Source organism: Schistocerca serialis, chromosome 5 (assembly GCF_023864345.2).
Source record: "Schistocerca serialis cubense isolate TAMUIC-IGC-003099 chromosome 5, iqSchSeri2.2, whole genome shotgun sequence".
Lineage (NCBI taxonomy): Eukaryota > Metazoa > Arthropoda > Insecta > Orthoptera > Acrididae > Schistocerca > Schistocerca serialis.
Window position 1 is genome coordinate 453529404 of NC_064642.1, and position 27186 is coordinate 453556589.

Here is a 27186-nt window from a genome sequence, read left to right on the forward strand (position 1 = left end):
CTTTTAGTTTTGTAGCCTGGAACGTAACCCACTGAGCCATATTTCTGTAAAAATCATAGATAAATTAGTTATGAAACAGAAACTGCACTGAGCCAGGAGAATGAACAGCAGTTCTATAATTCTGTACAAGAAGTAAACAAGAACACCAGCATTCTAGATGATTTATTATTTAAACTATGAATACTTATTCACAATGAATATGAAAAGGATAGTTGCTACTCACCAAACAGCGGAGGTGTCGAGTCACAAATAGGCACAACAAAAAAAGACTGTCAGAAAGTGAGCTTTAGGCCAACAAGGCCTTCGCCAAAAATACACACACTCACTCACTCACTCACTCACTCACTGTCTGTCTGTCAGACAGACAGAGTGTGTGTGTGTGTGTGTGTGTGTGTGTGTGTGTGTGTGTGTGTGTGTGTGTGTGCGCGAGACAAAGGCTCTGTTGGCCAAAAGCTCATTTTATGACAGTCTTCTTCTTGTGCCTATCTGCAACTCAGCACCTCCATTATATGGTGAGTAGCAATTATCCTTTTCATAACAACGTTACATTCAATCTTGGATTTTCCACTGTTTTATTCATCAATTGTTTTGCATCATTTACATCTTGCTGTGACCTGCAGAATGCAGCTGCCTCCATGTCAATATGATTGTTTCCCACAGCTTTGTACTTGTAAATGAAAATTTGTTTAATTTAACTTACACGATCTAAATTTTGCAGGCCTTCAGATCGAGATTTCACGTCTTATCACTCTCCAATCTTTATCATGGTTTCTTACTTCACCGACCTACCAGTACACCTCTCTATATTCCTCTTGTATTACATTTGTTGGCCTTTCTTATAGAAGTTTCTTTAATGAAAACTTAGTCAGCAGGTAAGTAACTGTGTCCTCATAGTAATAATTATTAATACAGGGTTATTACAAATGATTGAAGCGATTTCACAGCTCTACAATAACTTTATTATTTGAGATATTTTCACAATGCTTTGCACACACATACAAAAACTCAAAAAGTTTTTTGAGGCATTCCCAAATGTTTGATATGTGCCCCTTTAGTGATTCGGCAGACATCAAGCCGATAATCAAGTTCCTCCCACACTCGGCGCAGCATGTCCCCATCAATGAGTTCGAAAGCATCGTTGATGCGAGCTCGCAGTTCTGGCACGTTTCTTGGTAGAGGAGGTTTAAACACTGAATCTTTCACATAACCCCACAGAAAGAAATCGCATGGGGTTAAGTCGGGAGAGCGTGGAGGCCATGAAATGAATTGCTGATCATGATCTCCACCACGACCGATCCATCGGTTTTCCAATCTCCTATTTAAGAAGTGCCGAACATCATGATGGAAGTGCGGTGGAGCATCATCCTGTTGAAAGATGAAAACAGCTCCCTGCTTGCTTTATTCGTCGACTTCCGCGGGCTACGCGTGAAACTTGCCCACACGCATTCAACAGTTTCTTCGCTCACTGCAGTCCGACCCGTTGATTTCCCCTTACAGAGGCATCCAGAAGCTTTAAACTGCGCATCCCATCGCCGAATGGAGTTAGCAGTTGGTGGATCTTTGTTGAACTTCGTCCTGAAGTGTCGTTGCACTGTTATGACTGACTAATGTGAGTGCATTTCAAGCATGACATACGCTTTCTCGGCTCCTGTCGCCATTTTGTCTCACTGCGCTCTCGAGCGCTCTGGTGGCAGAAACCTGAAGTGCGGCTTCAGCCGAACAAAACTTTATGAGTTTTTCTACGTATCTGTAGTGTGTCGTGACCATATGTCAATGAATGGAGCTACAGTGAATTTATGAAATCGCTTCAATCATTTGTAATAGCCCTGTATTAGCCCTATGCAATATTATTATGACAAACTAATGCTAACAGCTGCTCAGCATGGGAACGTCTTGCCATGACTGGAATGGAAATCACATGACTGGAATGGAAATCACATGACTGGAATGGAAATCACATGACTGGAATGGAAATCACATGACTGGAATCAGCGTCTCCTATTGGCCATAATGGACTAGTTCCTCTTTGCACTTATGTTGGGTGCTTCGTGTCTATTGTACTGTGAACGGGGTTGCCATCACTGCAAGAAAAGCTCAGAATACTGTTGTTGTGCTGTTCTTCGGTAACATTACATGAAACCATACACAAAGTAATTAACAACCAACTTTTCATCAGTAAACCTATCCATAGAGCTGTGTAACACTGTTAATTTACAACTAATATTGCCATGAAAACAAACCCACGAGAGAAAAGTGCAGTACTTAAAGCAAGCTTGAAGGCAGAGAGTAAAATGTATACTACTGTTGACAATAGCACGTACTGTGAGCGAATACAAACTAGACGCACATACTGTCAACATCTGCACTGTTGTGCACCATTTTCAGTGAAATACGGAAACAAATATAATTGGGGCACGAGACCAAACAAAATGCTATAACTCTGTAATGAGGCCCAGGGACTCTGGAACCTGTATACGACTCAATGGACAAATTTTTATTTGAAAACTAGTTGTTTTTAAGTGTAGTTACATGGGTGGGACTAAAAAATAATGTGTTCATTAACATTAACACTAATCACATACACATATCCTATGAATCAACTCACTACTGATCATTTCGATAAGACAACTGTTCAAATGATGTACCGTACTTTACAGCTTATTAGACACTACCAACTGTGAACTGCACCTTCATTTTTAGGCAATTTTTAAAAAAAGAACACTTTTACCATTTTTATTATTAGTTTGCACAGCCAGGCTAAAAAAATTCTTAGTTTACAAAACCTAATTGATGTTTAAAATCCTTGAAAATCATCATCTGAACTTCTTCTTCTTCTTCTTCTTCTTCATCATCACTGTCCTCTTTATATATAAGATGTTTTTCACTGGAATCTACAGCGTTACTTATGCCGCAATTTTCGAAAAACTTAACAATAACGTCTTACCTCACCCTAGACTATGACTCTTATCCATTGACACTTGTTTGAGTGCAGGTTGTTTAAAAGCTCCGTTTGGGGTGAATTCATGTTGGGCTTCATCCATGATCCATTTGTTCCATTACTCCCTCACATACACTTTAAACGGTTTATTTATCGAGACATCAAGAGGCTGCAATTGTGAAGTAAGTCCTCTCGGAATAACAGCAAAATCTGTATTTCCCAGTCTCAATTACTCTTTCATAGAATTTTTCAAATGTGTACTAAGCTGATGTAGCACCAGAAGATAACTCTTCTTTAAGAAAGCACCATTCCTTCTCTCCCACTCTGTTAATCCATAATTTCACACCAGCTTCATCCATCCAACCCTTGTCATGTATGCAAACACTACCACCTTGGTATATTTCAGAAGGTTCTGGCACTGTTTAGCACTTTAAAATGATCATTGGATTAAGTTTAGTTCCATCAGCATGACATGAAAGGAAAACAGTGTAGTGCATTTTTTCATGTCCACTTGTTTTTCTAGTTACAGTTTTAGCACCTTTCATGGCAATAGTTCTGTTACTCAGCATATCAAATGTGGAAGGAGTTTCATCCACGTTCGCTATTTCGCTTAGTTCCACACTGGTTTTCTTTCAATGTTGAATAATAAAGTGATGGAAAGATAGTATTCTCTCTTCATACTCTTGTGGCATTTTCTGAGAGATTTTGGTTTTCGTTCGTGTGCCAAGTCCATGATGCTTCATGAACCTGCATTTGAATAATTTTTGTATTTACTCCAATGCCATTGTTATGGTGTCCTTGACTCCATTTCAATATGTCATCATCTAGTTTTGGCCATTTTTGCATTCGGTACTATATTTACATATTTAGTCTTGCTCAACTTTTTCAGTTCTTCATAGTAAGCCTGCGCAATCGCAAATGGTTTTTTCTGTTGGGTGGAGGGCTGAAAAGCCGCTCAGCTGCTCTGTTTCCATGTCCTTTTGCATATGCTATTACTTTCAGTTTATAGCCCACATAATATGAATACCTTTTATTTTTATACATTACAAAACTAGCTACTAACAGAAATATTTTACTGTCACCAATCACATAAATCGCTTTCAATTCAAGTTCACTGGCACTGTAGACTGTAATGATGCATCATAGGTTAGACAGTGTTATGGGTTTTTGATGGCAGAGCAGGAGGTAAACAGTGTTAGCAAGTCTGTGGATCCTCGCAACTCTCATTTTTCGTATCAGTGCACAGCTGCTGCCAGTTGAATCCAATGTTACCCGATAGAGACAGGTTTCCCCCTGGCATCGAATATATGGCCATTTTTAAGACTGGCAGGAATCTTAAATCAAACACTGGATTTTTTATATTAATGTCGAGGATAAGATGCACTTGAATTTTGGAGGCAATTTTTTGAAGAAAAAAGTGTGTCTTATAGTGCTTAAAATACAGTATGAATATGTAACAAATGTACGACAATAAGTGCTTATTTTGCACAGGCTACCATTTGTAAATTCCCTGCTTGCACTACATAACTAGTATTTGCACTACTAGTTTAAACATTATTCACCTGACTTACGAATTTTATGTGTGACTACCATTTATGTACTTATTTGAAATAAACCTTTGGTCGAGTTCTAAACAACTTGGGTTAGGCAATGTAATTATTCTACAAGATCTGATTTAAATATTCCATTCTCATTCCAATTATCTATTTGTTAGATATTTCATTGTTTTTTATAAGTTTGTCCGTATTAATAGAAGGTTTGAGGAATCTTAGCTGTGTCAGGATTTGGACTTGAAAGTGACAGTGCATGGTCACCCCCTGTATAGTTCAGCAAGCCATGCAAAAGACTTAGCACACTGGAATTGAGTTTGCTCTTCTGGGAAAGTGATTGCGAGTGGAACTGCAATCCTTGCATTTAGCTTGAAACCAGAGCATTCCAATAGGTCCAGGAAACATTGCTGCAAAAATCCAGTCTTCAGCAAATCAACGGGTTATGTGTAGGCAGCAGAGATCATTCCTTTCAGTTTACAATTCGCTACAACCAGTGCACTTAAGAGCTGCTTGCAGAGCTGCCTCCACATCTGGGCCGAGACTTTGTGGCAAGCATATGGAGTGGACACTGACCTTTCTTTGTAACCTGAGTAGACTCCATAAACCACCTAACACTGGAGTTCCCAATGACCACCACACACTCAATGCGATTGTCTGAACCTTTATGGAGTTCAGCTGCAGTCCAGACAGACCATGGATTCTGTACTGGCAAATATGTAGTCTTAGCAATGAGCAAGACCTTGTGTCTGATTTTGAGGCATAAAGGGACAGACACGAAGCTGGCAACCACTTTCACCTTTCATCAAAAACTGTGAACCTGCCATTGTTCCCCATTCACCTGCAGATGAGTATGAACCACTCATATCAGCTGTATCACAAAGAGTAGGGACATTAAGATTTTGAAGACAAGACTAGGGGCATCATAGGTGATACATCTAGTGTTGCAGGTACTTGAGTGCCACCTCAGTCCACTGCAGCAGTCTGAAACCTGTTGGCTATGGTCAATACAGGTTCCAACAGGTCTCACTTCCTCGTGCATCTCTTCACTAGAGGCACGCCCGTACCCATCTTTTACCTGTGTTCCATTATACAATACTAGATATTTTAAGTCTTGCTTCAGCTGCCAGATACTGTGGTTATTGTGTGTGTGTGTGGGGGGGGGGGTGTCCATTTTCAACTAAGGCCTTGTTGTCGAAAGTTCACTTTCTGACAATCTTTCTGTTGTGCCTATCTCCGACTCAGCATCTCCGCTAATGATGAGCAGCAACTATCCTTTTCATAATACTGTTTAGATGCTATAAAGTTTATTTCCAATAATGCCCACAACATCGTTTAGTGGCTAGCACAGTCTGAATAAGGGAAAATAATAATGCAGATGTGAACAATACATTAAATATATTACTAACTCAGGCAATAGAAAATACCGTTTAGGTACTGCCACTACACACTCTGGCTACTACTACCCCAGTTAATCACCTCAAATGACATTTAAGGTCATCTAATACACAAACACTCATAAAAAAAATTAATAAACGCTGCTCAACAGATAAATAGATAGTGTCTTTACTTCCTCCTCACAGAAGCACTTAAGAAAAGACTATACTAATTACTGTGTACAAGGTAGGTTCTGCTGTTCTTTCCTCTGCAAACTGAAGCACTTCAGGCTAGAAGAATATATTTGATTTTTCACAGACTTCAGTAAGTGTCTAAAGATTTTATTGCTGAATACCCCACTCCTTACACTCCTTTCTCTCTCCCACTAATTCTGCATTAGAGATAATGTTCCACTTCTTCTTCTTCATCAAATGTATATTTGGAGAGCACTGCTTATTGCATTTCTTCAGACATCAAAGGAATTTATAGTACTTAGAGTGATAACTACACATTATTGTTGCTACAATTCTTTACATTTCAATGTAAAACTTCACTGTTAATTTTCCCACAACATATATACAATTACTTCATAACATACTTCAACAAACAACTGAATTTGAGAACTCAAATACACTTTAAAGAGCAAATATTTCTTAAACATGTTTAACTAAAAAGGACTCTTGCAGCAGTATTAATTTCCACTTTTCAGCTGAAAGTTTTGAGTGCTATAATTACCTAACCATCTAGACATTACCAGTCAAAATTAAACTTAAAAACATAACTGTAAACTTCCTGGCTGCAGTTCTCATAATAGCTCCCCTCCCTCCTAAACACAAAAAGATTTTTAATATACAGGGTATAAACAATTACTATTTACAACAACACGTCATCTTATTTAAAGACACACACACACACACACACACACACACACACACACACACACACACACACACACACACACACACACACAGTAATCTACACAGAATAAAAATAATGGAAATTCCTGGTTGGTAAAATACGTAATATAAGTCAAATGGAACCACAAACCTATAGAGGTCTGTGGTGTGGCACACAGAAACACATAATAGAAATCATTTAACACTAGCTTTTCAAGTTCGTGCTCTTTCTCTTGTAAGAGTACACACAATCAGCACACTCAATAGCTGCTGGTTGTGTTTGTGTATGTGTGTGTACTCTGACTAGAAGAGCAAGAGTTTGAAAGCTAGTGTTAATTATCTTCTATTACGTGTTTCTGTAAGCCACGTACCAGTCCTCTATAGATAAGTGGTTGTCTCCTTATCTTACATATACAGACTAAAAATTTTTTTGTATTAATGGTGACAAATCTCAATAAGCTATCATCATCTGCATTTACAATGATAATATTTAGAGAGATATTACAATATAACCAAAAGATAGAAACACTATAAATATAAGTCATGGTTTTACTTTGAATTTAATGTTTATTAAGCAGATGGCTCATTTATCTTACATCATCTGCTAATTAACTTTCATATATTAGTTGCATGCTCTCAGTAAAGTGAAATCACCACCATGTCACAACCTTTCTTGGGCAGATAAGATGTGGTGTGAACAGTGTTGCAAGGTTGTCTGCCGACATCTTATTTTTAGCCTCATGACAAGCTGTTTTATGCAGTAGCTGCAGCAGATCTCTCAGAAGCAAACGGTTTTCAACTGGTAACAGAAGAAGAAGTAGCTGAAGTGCTCTGAGTAAACGTTTCTCATTTCCACGTCCTGATGCTACCTCTTTACATAAATCTATAAAAATAAAAATAAACATTAATTACTGAAATAATAAATATGAACTTCAATCAAGGTTACTGTAATATGTACCACATGCTGACATAATAACATCTGTAGTATCATAAACAGTTTAAAAAATGTCTATTTTGAGCTCCATTGTCTTGCTGTTGCAATATGTAACACCTGAAATATGCACGGCACAGTAAAATTGTTGCCACAGTCCTCAAAATGACCTAATGTCTATAATATTCCTATTAGATCTTATAACACTGATAATTAGTCAATTACTCCCATACTCTTCTTGATCATGTTTAGCACTAGAGCTGAGTTGACACTAATTTTAATGATTAATGAAAACCACTTTAGCTGTATTACTACTAATTTATTGTTTTTGTTTGGCTTTGTTCTTAGAACTTCTTCAGGTTAGCACTACTTGGCAACCTGTTAATCTAACTTTGGCTCACAATGGGTAAATTAGGCTGCCACAGAAGTCTTTGGTCACTTACCTAATAGCATCAAAAGTCTGACAGATTGCCATATACCATTTAAAAGAAAATTAAAAGAATTTCTTAATGGCAACTACTCCTACTCATTAGACAAATTTTTGGATATAGTAAGTGGGTTAATTTCCTCAACGCCCACAAAAAAATTATTAAGTGTCATATAATATTTTGTGTAATGTAATATCTTGTATGGACACCTTTTATTAACCTGACACGTTCCACATCATTACGAAGTGTCGTATTCATGATCTATGGAACAAGTACTAATCTAATCTAATCTAACCCAACCTGAAAACCATCAGCTGCAGGCAACCATAGTAACGAGCAGATGTGCAGCAGCAGTTTCTCATCCAGTGGCGTGGCCGCTATGTGTACACAAAACATGAGAGTCATTATTTCATAGCTGCCCTAACAATGTTCTGTAAGTAATGTGGAACTTAAATTGGAGAGATTGTATTCAGTGCATCATTGAACAGATGTTCTCATGCTTCTCATGCTCAGTGTTCTCATGCTTCTGACATTCAAAAACAGGATCTTGAGGAACTTAAGATGGCGCATGATGATGATGATATTTGTTTCCAACTGGATTTCATTTTAACACTTTTTATTAGACTGAAAAATTCTGAATTATGCGAAAAAGTTATAACTTCCACAGTGTAACTGGGCCAGTCACTACTCCCAGCAGATGAAAAGCTATGCTGCTGCATTCTTGCACCATGTTTTACCTGGCATGACTTGCGTGCCAGCTAACACGAACCCTATTGCTGTTGCTGTTGCTCTGCTGCCTGTGCTGGCAGTTGGACTTAGCCCTATTGAGGACTTAGCCCTATTGAAGACCGTAATCACAGGTCAGAAAAAAATACAGCGAGGGAGGATGTGAAAGAAGTGGTTGACACTCCTGGACCCACTGAAAGCACCCTCAATGCAATTTCTGGCAAAACACGCAGTATAACTTCAGTTGTAAATAATGGCAACACTGTACTTACCACCAGAAGCTCCATTCGACATTCCAGGGATGAAACACAACCTAAAGAGTGGCATAACAAGGACATGAATTGCAAAGAGAAAAGGAGACTAAATATTTCTATAACCCAAGTTGAAAAAATTTGCACTGCATGTTCCAGGGACCAAAAGAAAGCTGAACAAATAAATTCTACTCCACAGGAAATGGTCACGTCCATTAATGGATCTGCAACCGCTTTGGAATCTAAACCTAATGTCACTGCTGGAACTACAATGATGGAAGTAGACCTACCCACGATGCTCGAAACATTGCCCAGGGGGTTAGAAGTGGAGATGGGAATGCCATCTTCAGCTATAATGCAGCTACAACTATCTGAAGCAGGGCCAAACCAATAACATCACTAAAATCATATTAACCAAACGACTTGCGGCCATAAGATCCATGCTCTTGTGGACTTTGTTTATGGAACTGGGGTGTATATTGCTATTCTTCAGGAAGTTACCAGTATCGATACTATTGTTGTAGATTATACTGCAATTTTTAACCTGAGTTATGAATATTCTACTGTCACCGCACTCATGATGCGTGGTGGCATTCCCTTCAATAATGACCAGTGTCTTCTTACGAGTCAAGCCATCTCGTGTACCGTCAAGAGGAGAGAGATAAACCTCTATGCTCCATCAGGCTCCACAAAACAACAACACAATTCCCCATTTATAGTATTATTATTATCTTTCCTTTTTCAGACGTGATGTCTGGTTAAAAATGGAAAGTGACACGGACCTTGATCATGCGTGACTTCCTTTTAACTGTACACTATGTTACATTGCATTTAGGAGAGGGGGGAGAGAGAGGGGGAGGCGAGAGAGGGGGGAGAGAGAGGGGGAGGCGAGAGAGGGGGGAGAGAGAGGGGGAGGCGAGAGAGGGGGGAGAGAGAGGGGGAGGCGAGAGAGGGGGGAGAGAGGGGGAGGCGAGAGAGGGGGGAGAGAGAGGGGGAGGCGAGAGAGGGGGGAGAGAGAGGGGGAGGCGAGAGAGGGGGGAGAGAGAGGGGGAGGTGAGAGAGGGGGGAGAGAGAGGGGGGAGGCGAGAGAGGGGGGAGAAGAGTGGGGGGAGAGGGAGAGAGAGGGGGGGAGAGAGGGAGAGAGGGGGGAAAAAGAGAGGGGGGAAAAGAGAGGGGGGGAAAAGAGAGGGGGGAAAAGAGAGGGGGGAAAAGAGAGGGGGGGAAAAGAGAGGGGGGAAAAGAGAGGGGGGAAAAGAGAGGGGGGGAAAAGAGAGGGGGGGAAAAGAGAGGGGGGGGAAAAGAGAGGGGGGGGAAAAGAGAGGGGGGGAAAAGAGAGGGGGGGGAAAGAGAGGGGGGGGAAAGAGAGGGGGGGAAAAGAGAGGGGGGGAAAAGAGAGGGGGGGGAAAAGAGAGGGGGGGGGAAAAGAGAGGGGGGGAAAAGAGAGGGGGGGGGAAAAGAGAGAGGGGGAAAAGAGAGGGGGGGGAAAAGAGAGGGGGGGAAAAGAGAGGGGGGAAAAAGAGAGGGGGGAAAAAGAGAGGGGGGAAAAAGAGAGGGGGGAAAAAGAGAGGGGGGAAAAAGAGAGGGGGGGAAAAAGAGAGGGGGGGAAAAAGAGAGGGGGGGAAAAGAGAGGGGGGGAAAAGAGAGGGGGGGAAAAGAGAGGGGGGGAAAAGAGAGGGGGGGAAAAGAGAGGGGGGGAAAAGAGAGGGGGGGAAAAGAGAGGGGGGGAAAAGAGAGGGGGGGAAGAGAGAGGGGGGGAAGAGAGAGGGGGGGAAGAGAGCGGGGGGAAAGAGAGCGGGGGGAAAGAGAGCGGGGGGAAAGAGAGCGGGGGGAAAGAGAGCGGGGGGAAAGAGAGCGGGGGGAAAGAGAGCGGGGGGAAAGAGAGCGGGGGGAAAGAGAGCGGGGGGAAAGAGAGCGGGGGGAAAGAGAGCGGGGGGAAAGAGAGCGGGGGGAAAGAGAGCGGGGGGAAAGAGAGCGGGGGGAAAGAGAGCGGGGGGAAAGAGAGCGGGGGGAAAGAGAGCGGGGGGAAAGAGAGCGGGGGGAAAGAGAGAGGGGGGAAAGAGAGAGGGGGGAAAGAGAGAGGGGGGAAAGAGAGAGGGGGGAAAGAGAGAGGGGGGAAAGAGAGAGGGGGGAAAGAGAGAGGGGGGAAAGAGAGAGGGGGGAAAGAGAGAGGGGGGAAAGAGAGAGGGGGGGAAAGAGAGAGGGGGGAAAGAGAGAGGGGGGAAAGAGAGAGGGGGGAAAGAGAGAGGGGGGAAAGAGAGAGGGGGGAAAGAGAGAGGGGGGAAAGAGAGAGGGGGGAAAGAGAGAGGGGGGAAAGAGAGAGGGGGAAAGAGAGAGGGGGGAAAGAGAGAGGGGGGAAAGAGAGAGGGGGGAAAGAGAGAGGGGGGAAAGAGAGAGGGGGGAAAGAGAGGGGGGAAAGAGAGGGGGGAAAGAGAGGGGGGAAAGAGAGGGGGGAAAGAGAGGGGGGAAAGAGAGGGGGGAAAGAGAGGGGGGAAAGAGAGGGGGGAAAGAGAGGGGGGAAAGAGAGGGGGGAAAGAGAGGGGGGGAAAGAGAGGGGAAGAGGGGGGGAAGAGGGGGGGAAGAGGGGTGGAAAGAGGGGGGAAAGAGGGGGGAAAGAGGGGGGAAAAGAGGGGGGGAAAGAGGGGGGAAAGAGGGGGTGAAAGGGGGGAAAGAGGGGGGGAAAGAGGGGGTGAAAGAGGGGGTGAAAGAGGGGGGGAAAGAGGGGGAAAGAGGGGGAAAGAGGGGGAAAGAGGGGGAACGAGGGGGGGAACGAGGGGGGGAACGAGGGGGGGAACGAGGGGGGGAACGAGGGGGGGAACGAGGGGGGAACGAGGGGGGAACGAGGGGGGGAAAGAGGGGGGAAAGAGGGGGGAAAGAGGGGGGAAAGAGGGGGGAAAGAGGGGGGGAAAGAGGGGGGGAAAGAGGGGGGGAAAGAGGGGGGAAAGAGGGGGGAAAGAGGGGGGAAAGAGGGGGAAAGAGGGGGGAAAGAGGGGGGGAAAGGGGGTGAAGAGAGGGGGGAGATGTGGGAGAGGGGGGAGATGTGGGAGAGGGGGAGGGAGGGGGAGAGGGGGAAGGAGGGGGAGAGAGGGGGAAGGAGAAGAAGAATGGCCATAACACAACAAACATATGCTGAGTTGGTTTTCATTAATCATTCAAATTATCCCCAGAGTGTTCCCTCCCATACAAGTAAAAATGGAAAATCCTAACCTATACGCCCAGCAAAGATACTGAAACAATAATACATCAAGTTCAACATCCGAGTGTACGAATGCCCTGCACAATGAGTCCAATATTTTACCCTCTTTTGATCCACTATATAATTATTGAAGGAGAGACTAGGCAGTATAAACAGAAGACTATTTCTTGTAGAGTGTGTACATTTTTTGTTGTCAGTCAGACCTTAGTTATTGCCTATTGTTATACGCAACAAAACTAAAAATTTATTCTCATTTCCAAGTTCTTCCTTTTTATACTACTTGATTTAATTGGCAGTGTGTGCACTTCTCTGGATCAAGATGGAGCATTTAATGCTTATCTAATTTGTAAATACTTTAGGATTAAAGTGGGCACTAGTGTTGAGTACACATACGCACGTGCGCGCATGCAGGCACGCACGCGCGTAGCTGCCACGATATAGGGGCAGAGGAGGGCACACACGCATGCGTATGCATGTGTGTGTTTTACTCTAGTTCATCAAAGGATGTTTCCAAAAGCTAGCAAGTTTTCTTTCTTTCCTATGTACTTATCAATAACTCAATGCTCTTTCTTTTCAGTGAATGGTCTCCTTTAATCATAAAGTATTTACATTCTACAAGAACTATCCTACAACATTTACCTTCAACTTTGTTTCAAGCAAGTTAGATTTTTGGCTGCGCAAATACTTACTCACATATAGGATCATTGCATAATTATGTTGAGTAAATGGCATGAACAAAAGATTTCTTTTGCTGCAAAAAATAATTTGTTTGAAACAAACATGTAGTTTGTCATAAAATGCAGCAATTTCCTTGGGAGGAACACACAGATCAATCACGGAAATGTTTGTGAAAATTACAACATCTCAGAAGGGATTCTGTGAATGAGTCAAAACTCAAAGGATGAATAGGACTATGTAGCAATAGTAACTGATTAAGACTACCAGAGATGGCACTGTTTTAGGCCCATTGATGCATTAATTTGAATGATCAGAAAAAGTCACTGATTGCCAAAGTATGTCAGTGCAGCAGAACCAATGAGGAAACATAATAAAGTACCAGTACACCTCACTGACATCAATGTGTACCATATCAGCATATCAATGACCGAAATGAGCAGAAAAATCACTCACAGTCAGTCTTGAGGAAACATGGTTTGTAATACAGAGACTCACAGCGTACAATGCATCCTGCTATGTGACGATTTTTGGAGTGGGTGTGTGTGGGCTTGCACGCGCGTTCATGCGCAACTGTCCCTACAATGTGACCACTGCATGGTACATCCCTCATATTGTCTGCATGACCATATTTGAATATGCAGATTCGTCAACACTGTTGGCTTGACACTGCTGCAGTTGTGGACCAATATATGCCAACAGACGCAGGAAAGATCTGCAGTACACTTGTGGCAGCTTACATTGTCTATGTGTACCAAATTCTTCTCACTGAAATGAACACATGTACGAGTTCTGTTCATAAAGTTCCAGAACTTTGTCCACAAAATTTTTCCATGCTTACCTTTTACTTATTGGGCATGGTCTCCTCTGTACTCTCCTCCACAATTGATACACCGCTCCCAACACTGATACCACTTCTGGAAGTGGTCTTGGTACGCCTTTTGCTGGATCGTGTGAAGCGCAATCAGCGAATTTTCTTTCATCTCGTCTACCACTGCAAATCTTCATTCTTTCAACGGGTTTTTCATCTTTGGAAATTAACAAAAAAGGTCCTCAGTGGCCAGGTCTGCAGAGTACGGAGGATGAGGCAGCACAGTGATTTCATTTTCTGTGCAATAATTACGCACCAACAGGGATGAACCGGTGCATTATTGTGATGCAAGAGCCGTGAATTGTGTCTTCACATTTTCTCCCAAGCGTCTCAACACATCCTGATAGTACCATTGATTAACGGTTTATCCCCGTGGCACGAATTCTTGATGAACTAATTGTTCCAAGTCAAAGAAAACTATCAGTCTGGTTTTGCCATTTGACTGACCTAATGAGGTTTTTTTGGTGCTTAAGAACCTTTCCCGACCCACTTTGAAAATTGAACCTTGGTCTCGAGATCATAACCATCGACCCACGTCTCATCACCAGTTTAGATTCCCTTAGGGAACATCTCATTCTCATTTGTGCGATCCACATGCTCTTAATTGATGAGCCATGGGATGAACTTGCTGTGTTAGAATTTCATGACATTATCTAACTGAAGTGTTACGTTCTTCAGCAATCTCTCGGACAGTCAGTCTTCGATTGGTACACATAATTTCGTTGACGTTGCTGACATGAGCATTGTCGGCAGACATCAAAGGGTGTCCTGAACAAGGGTCATCTTTAACTTTCACCTGGCCATTTTTAAACCACGTGAACCATTCATTCATAGCTCGAAGTGTGGCTGAAGCACTCATCACAGTAGGTTTCTCGCATCATTTGATGTGTGTGTGTAGAGTTTTCTTGAGTTTCATGCAAAATTTAATGCACACACATTGTTCATCTAACTCTGCCATCTCAAAATTTGCAAACTGTGTGTGACAACATTCTATGCAATACAGCACTAAACAGTAATTAACAGACATACAACAATGAAACTTCTGGCAGCTATACATTAAATACAAGCGTGTGTAGGGATGCCAACATCATTTTGCTCCAACACACTGTTAGTATGAAATTATGAATGTTCTGGAGTTTTTTGAACAGACCTTGTATGTTATTACTGGCATTCTTAGTGACAAAACAGAATGTCTGCAGTCAAATGTTGCTTCAACTGCCTTCCTGTAGCTATGCATGTATGTTACGACACTAACATGTTGATTGCTATATAGTAGCCAGCATTACTGCTAGGCGTAGTGGACAAATGTGAAGTGAGACATTTTAGGATGACTTTAACTAAACTGTGTGATGTTTACTCCAATACAGTGGTCACATCTCAACAGCATATGTAGCACCAGGGAAGTCTCCAGAGTCTGATGCACTGCTTCTCCTTTACGCAACTCCAAATGTCTTATTTCAGCAACAGAATGTTCAGTTACATTGGACGATGAAAGTGCAAAGCTGGCTTTGGCGTCACCGCTTCCCGAATTTGCTCCGTCTTCTAATATAATGTACCTCGAACATGTCTGAGACATGGTGGTCATTAACTTTCTCATCCACCAGCAGTGTGCGTGTACATTTTTTTTAAGTTAGTTAGTTAGTTTCAAGGAAAGGCATCTGTCTGAAAGCTCTGCAAAAATTTCAATCTTGTCTGTGAGACTGCTTAACAGCTTAACTATATGGTAAGTGGTTAATTTTACTCCTCCCTTCATTGTAATACACATTATACTAATGTAAGAAAATATTTTGTACAACTGTACAACTAAAAATACTACATGTATATGTTTGTTCAATTTTTCTTCAGTACAACCATAATAGTGGTGTCTCAGCTCTTTCATTGTAAAAGTATGGGAATCATCCATAACTCACGCTTTATGGTAGGTATAAAACTGGTGGTGCCTTGAAAAAGCATGTAACCCTTTTAACATCTGCAACAGTTGCTGTGAGAGTCAACTTCTGTATCACTGTTGGATGATGCATCACAAAATCTATTTATTTCAAAATAAAGGACTTATTCCAATAGATAATCAACGCAACACAATTAAGAAAAATATGTGATTAACATGCAAAGTGAATTTTTGATTATTTCATAATTTCAGTCAGCAAGAAAAATCTATTCTCAACAATTTCTGGCAAACTCAGATAAAAATTATATCACACAGGTTGCGTACTACAAAAATGAAGTACACATAGATTAATTCAAAGATTTACTCTTCATGGTATTATTAATCATTAGTAACAACAAATACAAGTAACATAAGCTTTCAGAGAGAGGAAGTGTCCAAAGATAGTAGCAAGGCCTATTTTCAAACAGTGAACAACTACTAAACAAATCATATTTTAGCTGACTGTACCTGATATTTGGTAGTACGCTGGAAAATGTGCATCAGTTAACAATGGCTCTGGTAATTCTGCCAGGAAGTTCTTCAATACTGAAGCACAGTCATGCACAGAGAAGTTCCCTTCTCCCAACTTTAGAGGCACTCCCTGGTTCATCAACATCTTCAGCTCATTCTGACGAGTCATTTTTCCACTTCGGCGAAATATACCTTCTTGAATAATATCTGCAATTTCATAGTTTTTGTTAAGCCATAAAAATTACAAAGAACTGATTCAATTTGGAATTATTCTAAAAATTGTATGTAAAAACAATAAACCATGTCTAATAATGTCCAACATTTACAATACACAGAATAAAGCATGTTACAACACAAATAAGGCGCATATTTGCACTCTGAGCTGCCTTTTCCAGTGTCTCCATCCATGGTGCAAAACTATCTATTAACAGCCTGTAGCCTGTTACAAGGGGAAAAAAATCCTATTTTAGTTTAAGTACATATAAACCTTGTGATTGCTTATACTTTTTTTTTAGAGTAATTACATGAAATGTCTTGAGCATCTTAAAAGTAAATTCCTCTGGTCAATTGGAACTATTCAGACTACTGTGTGAAAGAAGCAAGACATTCCGCTTCGTTATGCATCTACTGCCACTACCAAAGGTTTTCAAGGAGTGTGTAGTTTGCTAAAAAGAGTTCCGAGCATGACATGATCTTCAGTATTTGGAAAACTTGCTTGTATGCTGAAACCATTTGAATAATATACTTTTGAATCTTAATAAATTCAGGAGCCTAGATGTGTGTGTTGTTCCTGATATAAACACTGTATATAAATTAATTTTTATCAAAGAATGCTTGTGATGATTTAATGTTTAGAAGAGTGAGGAAGGGCAACAATTGCCGAATATTGTTCAGCTGCTGCAATGCCAGAATTGCTAAGCTACTGCCTAAAATACATGAATTCATTATGGAAAACTTGCAATCTCAACAAAGTGTACTTTAAGTCTGCATTCAGGCCAATGGTCTGGATGTGGGCTTGTGCCAAAGACTGAGTTTTTTCCAGTCATGTTCAACATTCGTTGTACACTTACTGCTTCACTTACTACTGGAAACACTTGCTAAGCGACAATCTTTATGAGAATGTTTATTATAATAACTGCACATGGCTATTAAAAATCTGGCATGTCATGACTTTTGTTAAGTGCCTAATAATGATGCAGAGCTAATTTACATCAGACTGTTTGTGTTTGCCTCTGTGTTTTCTGGTATCCTCTTATTTGTGTTGTTTGCATCATACAGATGAGTGTAACACTCCAAAACATAGGAATGTCCTGAAATAATATTCACACTATCTCTAATACAGAAATGTTACTTTCACTCTAAGATAAAGTTGGATTTTCTATGTTTTTTAAGAATTCGTTCATTAATACTTGCCCCATTTTTGCATGACATGCAAAGCATTGTCAAGTTGTTGCAACTTGATATGTGGCGGCAGTTTCCTGTGTGGGGCCAGAGGAATTTGTCGATCGCTAACAGAAGCGACCATTTAAAAGTGCAGACATTAAATCAAATGCAGTACTTTCCACAAAGAACTGATACTGTTATGTCAAGACATTGCCCAGAAAGAGTTTCTCACTATCATTATAGTTAATGACAAATTATAATGTGTGGGAGAGAAATTGGCACACACATCTGCAGCTTTTCTAGCATTTGTAGACTTAGAGAAAGCTTTTGACAATGTTGACTGGAATACTCTCTTTCAAATTCTAAAGGTGGCAGGGGTAAAATACAGGGAGCGAAAGGCTGTTTACAATTTGTACAGAAACCAGATGGCAGTTATAAGAGTCGAGGGACATGAAAGGGAAGCAGTGGTTGGGAAGGGAGTAAGACAGGGTTGTAGCCTCTCCCCGATGTTGTTCAATCTGTATATTGAGCAAGCAGTAAAGGAAACAAAAGAAAAATTCGGAGTAGGTATTAAAATTCATGGAGAAGAAATAAAAACTTTGAGGTTCGCTGATGACATTGTAATTCTGTCAGAGACAGCAAAGGACTTGGAAGAGCAATTGAATGGAATGGACAGTGTCTTGAAAGGAGGATATAAGATGAACATCAACAAAAGCAAAACAAGGATAATGGAATGTAGTCTAAGTCGGGTGATGCTGAGGGAATTAGATTAGGAAATGAGGCACTTAAAGTAGTAAAGGAGTTTTGCTATTTGGGGAGCAAAATAACTGATGATGGTCGAAGTAGAGAGGATATAAAATGTAGGCTGGCAATGGCAAGGAAAGCGTTTCTGAAGAAGAGAAATTTGTTAACATCCAGTATTGATTTAAGTGTCAGGAAGACATTTCTGAAAGTATTCGTATGGAGTGTAGCCATGTATGGAAGTGAAACATGGACGATAAATAGTTTGGACAAGAAGAGAATAGAAGCTTTCGAAATGTGGTGCTACAGAAGAATGCTAAAGATTAGATGGGTAGATCACATAACTAATGAGGAAGTATTGAATAGGATTGGGGAGAAGAGAAGTTTGTGTTACAACTTGACCAGAAGAAGGGATCGGTTGGTAGGACATGTTCTGAGGCATCAAGGGATCACCAATTTAGTATTGGAGGGCAGCGTGGAGGGTAAAAATCGTAGAGGGAGACCAAGAGATGAATACACTAAGCAGATTCAGAAGGATGTAGGTTGCAGTAAGTACTGGGAGATGAAAAAGCTTGCACAGGATAGAGTAGCATGGAGAGCTGCATCAAACCAGTCTCAGGACTGAAGACCACAACAACAACATCTGCAGCTTAGATCTGCTACTCATGCATACCAAGACTGTAAATTTTAGAATTGGATAACATGAGAGAGAAATGCTGACCAACTCGAAGAAGCTGTTACCTGCAATGACAAGTGAACCCTTGGGCTTCACTCTCCACAGTCGATCAGCAAAAAGATTTTCTGTGCCATGTCCACATATGTCCTTTAAGATTAGAGCCCCTAGTATGGTCACTGGGCGACTGATAGATGATTTTGAACCATTTACTGACTACCGTATTTACTCAAATCTAAGCCACACTCGAATCTAAGCCGCACATGAAAAATGAGACTCGAAATCAAGGAATAAAAATTTTTCCTGAATCTAAGCCGCACCTGAAATTTGAGACTCGAAATTCAAGGGGAGAGAAAAGTTTTAGGCCGCACCTCCAAATGGAAACAACGTTGGTCCACTTTAATATGAGACACAATTTAGGTCAAATGAATGATGATACAGCTACAGTAGTTTGGTTCGAGTCGTAAGCTTAGCAGTTAAGCTTTACCAGGTAGCCATTGCTATGCGTCAGGCGGTCTGCCTGCATTTATACAGGTACCCTTCCTTTTTCACGTGCTTCGTCTAGTTTGAATTGATTGCTTATTTTTCTTTGATCTGATAAGTGCTTTTCTCTTTGTTATAGATGTTTACGCCACTCTAAGCTGAAAATGCATTACTGTACTGTGTCATGCATTGTTTGTGGCATTCTGATGATGAGTGTTTGCGACTATCGCCGCTCGCGGCACGGCTTGCTTTTGTGCACGCTACCGCCGCTTACAATAAATAAATAAATAAATAAATAAATAAAAAAAAGAGAGAGAGAGAGAGAGAGAGAGAGAGGAATCGTCTCATTAGCGAAACAATGGCAAGAGACTGCTATTTGTTGTTACTTATACTGCTGCTTTCTTTGATAATGATCAACAAGAACCAAATAATATACTGCGTATGATAGAAGATGTTCTGAATGAGAATTCAGCGAAAATTTTTCTCCATTTGAAAATCTTTGCAGACACCTCTTTAGTACATTACATTCTGCACAGAAATTAGAGTCATCTTAGATTTAAAAATCTAGTCAACTGCCGTGCTTCATTTCTGACTGTATCACTATTAGGCATAAGAATAATATGAATATAAACATGACATGATGTGTATATTCTTCCGTGTTTGCTGTTGTCTCACTCTAGTTTCGTAGTTTATTAGGCAGACAGTATTTAAATGAGATAGCAGCAAACATGAAAGAATACATGGCAAAATGTTTATATTTGTATTATTCTTATGGTGAAGAGAATACTGCATGTGATTCACAATTCATAAAAGTTCCTATTAGCAACCATCTCTTCTCGCAGGTAGGAAAAAATTCAGAACATAGAGTTGGCCATATTGACACAAATCCCAAACAGTCTTGCCAGTCGGATTTTCGTAGTACATTGAAATGCTGCTACATTCGAAGATGGATAATACAGAATTTGTATTTACTTCGTTGGATAATGTATTAAAATGCAGTGGTCGAAACTCGGGGCGGAGAAAAAAGAGCTCGCCTTGGTTTTTGCACCAGTATTTATCTTTTTGCCTGCAAAGCATGCCTGTGTAGCGCTACATATATTCGATGGCAGAAGTTAGTTGTGGCACCACCTACCAACATTTTTCAGAACTTCCACTTACTTTGCACTCGATTCTAAGCCGCAGGCGGTTTTTTGGATTACAAAAACCGGAAAAAAAGTGCGGCTTAGATTCCAGTAAATACAGTATGCATAAGTCAGATTGTTGGCAAAATTTTACTCCTGAATTCATTAAATGTTTATTGCATTGCTCTCCTCGCACTCCGTTGGCTTCATTTCGATATTATCAATTAGGCTTTGCATTCACTTAAATCAGTACTGAAGTTCTCTCTGATTTCAATGGAACTTTCTAACACCACTGTTTAACTAGGACTACCATTTGCAAGACCAATATCAATACTATCTATACTTAGCTCATAAAACTTCATCAGCTTTTACTTAATGCGACCATACTCTGATGTAACATCTATGTAAATGTTTTATTCATGTCAACATAATTAATCTATGGATGTAATCTTAAAAGTAATGTTCTGCAAAAGAATGAAAATGTACAACTTTACTAGTAACAATGGTTCATGCATAGGGTATTTAGGTTTGTAATTATGTAAAACGTGGAGCAAAGACCCTCTGCAACAAAACCCACATGGTGGGAATAAAAAAAGTGGATTTGGCAGTTGAACTGCAAAGCTCCTTTTAGAGTTATTTGATGGATTTTACAGTTGAACTACAAAGCTCCTTTAAGACTTAGTTGATGGCCAGCATGCAAAATGTTAGCATCTCATGTGCTGAACACGGTAGGAAGAGCAGCAAAATTATTTAATATATCCTCTGCTGTTGAAGAAATTTCACGCATTATTCATAGCATACATTGGTTATCTCTGTATTACGAAAATCTGATGTTAAGAAGAGTATTTTCAGGGCTTGTGACATAGCAAGAGACATGCATACTTTTGCTGCCTTTTTTAGTAGCCACCAGTGATCACCACAGCCACCACCTTATCTCTAATAACCAGTTGAGTACTGCAAAATTTCATGCACCAGTTATTTGATTTCTTATTCAAATAATAATGCTGTTTCATTTAAACTTTGTAGTGAAGACCCATATTTTATCCTTAGTCATTTACCTAGACAGGGTCCCATTGTAAGTGCTGTGATATTCCCAAGTATCTTATTTTACTGAACTGAAAAGTAAAAATATTTCTACAACAACATTTAATAACTTTCGTAGAGTAGTAGATTTCTTTACCATCAGTGAGTCTTGTTTCTGAAGGACTCCTCATGTTTTTTATAGAAAGATAAAGTTTCACTGAAGTGTAACTGCCAACAAAAGATCTAAAGTGCTTTATTGAAAGTCATTCTTATTGAAATATCAGTACAGTACAAAGTTACTTGCCTACAACTGCAATGAGAGTAGTTACTGTCTAGTAAACTTGAAAAATAGGCTTAAGGAATAATTAATGTTTAGGTTTGTAATTATGTATATATTTCATGTGTTTGCAATTAATAGTGTTTTTCGTACTTTTTTTTAATGAAACTAATCAGCCTTGAACTTAGTCACTAATACATACGTTTCTGACTCCTCCCACATGAACTCTTGAGTCACTTTTGCTTTCCGAACTACAGTTACTATACTAAATAAGTGCAGCTACCAATTTTATAACATTTGCTTGCTATAATAAATAATTGGCTACCACTCATCAAACAACTACAGATTCAGGAACCACATGTCTTATGTTAGCTTTGTTTAGCACACAGACAAAACAAACAATAACCTGCATAAATAAAGATTTGGATACCATTTCAATGACAGTATTTCCCAATAATTAAACTGATAAAAAAATACTCAAGTCCCAATTACTAGTGCTCTAACATTAATAATCAATTACCTGTAATGATCTTTAGCTTTCTGATTTAATTTACAGATACTAAGTGTTACTGAAAGCCAGTTTTAATACTCCTGTGTTATTCATAACAAACCATTGGTATACTGCTTGCTTAAGTGTACTACTGTCTCATGTTCTGTAAGCAAAAATAGTATTTCAGTATCAAGTAAAGTAGATACCAATTGTTAACTTTCTCTATTACTCAGTACAACTTTGCTAATTAGGCTGCCAACCATTTCCTTTTGCATAACTGCAGTTTACATTATTACTACCAGAATCATGGTTTGAGTCCCTATTTTTTATTTACTTACTTCTACTGACAGTTTCCAATAATATAACAACGAGAGCAAGCAACAATGTTACATGTACTCCTTAATTATAACTGCTGCTTTCTAAATTTCCTCATTCCATTTCTCGACGTTTAAAGAATCAAGGTTAAACTATTGGTTTTACATATAACTTACTCTGTTCTTTTCCTAGAAATTCAATAAGCTGATACACTTGACAAATTCCTTCTTGTGTTAAAGGAGCACCTTCCATGACACCTTTTGATGGACACTTTGCTTTTCTGGAGAAAGCAACAGACACCCATTTTGACGGCTTGAACTTGTTCTTTTCATGAGCAACTTCAGATCTGAAAAAAAGGACATCTCAGGACATTTAATACAAAAAGTACAAACGGCTATACAGTAGGTCCTCCTCAACCTAGAGTCTGTATCACTTTGCCCTCCTTCCTCATCCTTTCTAACCCACCTCACTTTCCTCCTTGAGGAAGGAGCAACAGTTCCAAAAGCTAGGAATAATTATTTCTGTTTTAAAATAATATACTTTGCGACAACAGCAGTATTTTGTCTCCTGTAGGCAAGCACTGGGTAGCAACTCAATCTGACTGTATTTTTACAGAATTATCATTTCTCTAATCTGCCTGCTCAGCTAAGTGGTCAACACGTTCTGATGGGTGATGCAGGGGACCCAACATACGTGAGAGTATTTTGATTCATACTGTAACGCTTTGGCAGATTTGCATGAGATCTGGAATGGAGATAGCTTACATTCTGAACTAGCACACAGGCTATCTTTTAAACCCCCACCTGGGGGTAAAAAATAAGTGCAGCCCACAACACACCAATAATCTTACTTTATTCACCCAGTATTTAAGACTGACGACACTTTTTGACTTTCAACAAACTCTACATACAAATCAAACCTTTAAGAAACGTTTTCTCTCTTCAACCCCCACAAATTGATGACAAGAAAAAAAAAGTTTATAACTGACTGTATTTCGCTGTTCACACAGTAAAACTATCGCAGATGCACGTTCTAATTCATTACTTCTTCACTAGTGGCTGTATTCACGACATTCTGCACACAGTATTCACATATACCGCAGGATGCGCCAGCAAAATTATGTCATATGACATCATCATCATCATCATCATCAAGCTGTGTGAAACCTAAACTGCAGGGTGGAATTCACTAGAGATACAGGTACAATAGGAGTACAGATAGAAAGCTCATCCCACACCCCTTTATCTATTTCAACCAAATCTGGTACACACATTAATTATGATCTGGAAAGACATATTGTGGGTGTAAGAACCACCAGCCCCCTACTGGAGTGAGGGTAATAATATGGACAGGCAAGGGGGGACGAGGCGATGGACGCAGGTAGGGGGAGAAGGAGGTGGAAAGAGCAATGGGGGGAAGGGATGGGAAGAGAAAGGAGGCTGGAGGTGGTGGACTAATGGAAGATTTATAAAAATACATACTGGCTTATCAGTGGGTGATACTGCGGCATGGAGCTAGTATCTGAACATTTATCAGATTAGTGTTACTTTAATTTTGTAATATTGTAACTTACACTTAAAAAGATTCTTATTTCCATCCCTTAATCAAGATCAGACCTGTGCCTGATCGTCCAAGTGTGTGAGAGTGATTGTTGCTTTCTTGTACCTCCCAACACCTAACTTACATGTTACACTACAGAAGTTACTGAACTAAAGAAAGTTAGGAATAAAATATTTAAAGACAAGGGTGTCCCATAAAGAGTGCCAACTTTTCAGTGCATAATAACATGCAAGTTACTTGATGGAACTGAATAATATGTAAATTACTTCAGTGTGTGTTATCTGTAATTATGTATTAAATATGGTATTATTCAAATGCCCTTCACGATTCTGCACGCACAACTACTACTTTCGATGAAATTGCCCATATCTTTCTAGCATACCTGCACCTCGATTCTGAAATCACATGCTAAATGTTGGCCTTGAGCTCTGCAAGTGATCGTGGTATGTTGGTGTATGTATACACTAGATTTCAAGTACCTCTGCAGGAAGAAATCACTTGGTGTCAAATCACAAGATCTGAGAGGTAAAGTCACCGTTGAAAGTAATCATCAGCCGGGGAACCTCTCTAAAAAGTCCATTGTTGCAATCAAAGTGTGACATGTTGCACCATCTTCTTGAAATTAAACCTCTTCGGCATTCACATGATCCAGTTGAAACCACAAAAGCTCTTAACATATTGCAGTAGCACTTTCTGTCCACTGTTGATGCAGACGGTGTGGATGTAATTGTTTTTCCATAACAACTTGAGGGTTTCCTGTGCCCCTATTCCTGCAATTTTGCTTGTTCACAAAGCTATTCTACAAAAAGTGCCCCACCAATACGCATTATTTTCTTGATGAAACTGTTGTGTCTTCTTTGTTTCACGATTGTTTAGCTTCAGTTCTTGTTTAAGTTGGAATTTTTTAGGCAAGCCCAAAGGTGCAGAACTTTCAGAATTCACTGCATGCTGATTCTGGGAATATCCACTTGTTGTCAAGATTGGCAAACATATTTCATTGGACTTACAGCAACACTATCACTCATCCACAACAGCGATGTTTTGCAAAGAATGACTACCACAAGAGCGTCATTACACTCAATTTACTTAGCGTATTTTTTTTGACCAAATGTTCCACAGAAATTGCGAACAGTATCTGCACAACATTAACCAGATTTGTAAATATTGCCCACTACAGCAACACAGTGTTCCATCAAAACATTCCATTACTAACCACAAAGAATATGGATGAAAACTGTGCTGTCAAATTACTAGAACAGAAAAGGGGACATTTCAAAAGTTTTGCTCCTACAGGACATGTTTTAGGTAAAAGCAAAAATGTATGAAGGCAGACAAGCACATTTATTAATTACGGATGGCTGATACTACTAAAGTAAATCAGTAGCTAGAAACTGTGTTCCTGCATGAAACCAATAAAAGCAACCAATTTTTAACCTATTCCAAATTCTTTATTGGTCATGATCTACAACATAGATGGTCTAAAACATAGTGAAATATCTCGAGTTCAACATAAGGGGGGGGGGGGGGGGGGGACCAACAACAACTGTGAAACGCACAAGTCAGTGGTCAATATGTGATGGCATTATATCATAAATATACCTGATTTCAACAATCCCACTCAAATGATGTTACTGTTGTAGTTTGTATAACACATTTTATTTTAATGAAAACTTACTCATCTGTATTAAGATCCAGAATGAATGACAGATGCATCCTCACTAGTGTATAAAACTGTTCTGGATATTCCCTTCTTAATTTCTCCACCAGCTTAATATCAGAATGGTCCATTGCTGTTCTGAAAGAAATACCATTATTCTTTATTATAAGATAACAATATTTTTGTTGCTGGATGTTATGTAAATGACAATGTCTTAAAATACAAATTATTGAAAGAGATGACAAAGATTGAGTAATAAAACGTGAAATTATACAATGCTAAATTGGAAATAATAATAATAATAATAATAATAATAATAATCCCGTGGAGGCCCGGGAAAAGAATGTTCTGCCAGTCGTAAAAGGCGATGAAAAGAACAAACCACTAATAGGGCTAACCCCCCTTTTAGTGTGATTAGTTGGTTCAGGACAGAACTAGTGAAGCCTCGGACAAGCGCTGTCATGGTCGGAGACGACGCTTGAACCCTATGCCCGTCCACAATGGTAACGGCACTGCTAGCCACACGGAAAATGATTTAAATCCAAACAGAGGTGTTTTGCAGGATATGCTTCCTGCAACCACTCTAGAAGGAAAACAAAGACAGAGGATGAGATGGTCAGATGAAGTTAACTGACACCTCATGTTCCGTTATTACCAAGCAACAAACTTAGGAACCAACACAACTGGATACACGTCACAAGTATACACAACATTTATTACCAGATACCCAGAATTAAAATTTTTAACCGAACAACGACTAGCTGATCAGATCCATGTAATAATAAAAAATAACAGGATACCCCAGTCAGAATTAGAAAACATCAAACAACAAGTACAACAAATACTAGAACAAAATAATGTGCAATCAGAAGAGGAAGAAGAAAATACAGTAATGGACTCACACATCCCAGAGCAAACAAACAAAGAACAACACGCATCAATTAAACAAGCAGAGGAAAACGAAATCTTAAGACAGCCACCAGAACAAGCACAAATAGAACACAAAGTGACACATGTGTTAGATATAGAAGAAATATTTCAGCTGACATATATAGAATACAAAAAACACAAATACAGACATTAGACCATTCTTGCATAGGCCACCAAATAACCCACAAGTCGAAACAACAGTAACAACTATCAACACAAACAAACACAACAAAATAAATGAATATACAACTATGGAAGAGTTACAACTACTGATTTATATAGGAGCACTCACTACACTAAAC

General features: G+C 39.9%; 1 protein-coding gene across 3 annotated transcripts in view; it reads right to left on the reverse strand.

The window, feature by feature from the left end:
- LOC126481294 (rho GTPase-activating protein 19) overlaps positions 1-27186 on the reverse strand; it is a 137204-nt gene that overhangs the window by 56471 nt on the left and 53547 nt on the right. For 2 of the 3 annotated variants that reach the window (XM_050104940.1, XM_050104938.1), the window contains exons 2-5: positions 25973-26092; positions 22914-23083; positions 16229-16438; positions 7427-7641 (exon numbers count right to left, since the gene is read on the reverse strand). In XM_050104940.1, the coding sequence (XP_049960897.1) occupies positions 7427-7641; positions 16229-16438; positions 22914-23083; positions 25973-26085 (708 nt within the window). In that variant the 5' untranslated portion in view covers positions 26086-26092. The remainder of the gene's footprint in view (positions 1-7426; positions 7642-16228; positions 16439-22913; positions 23084-25972; positions 26093-27186) is intronic. The other variant, XM_050104939.1, reaches the window with a different exon arrangement.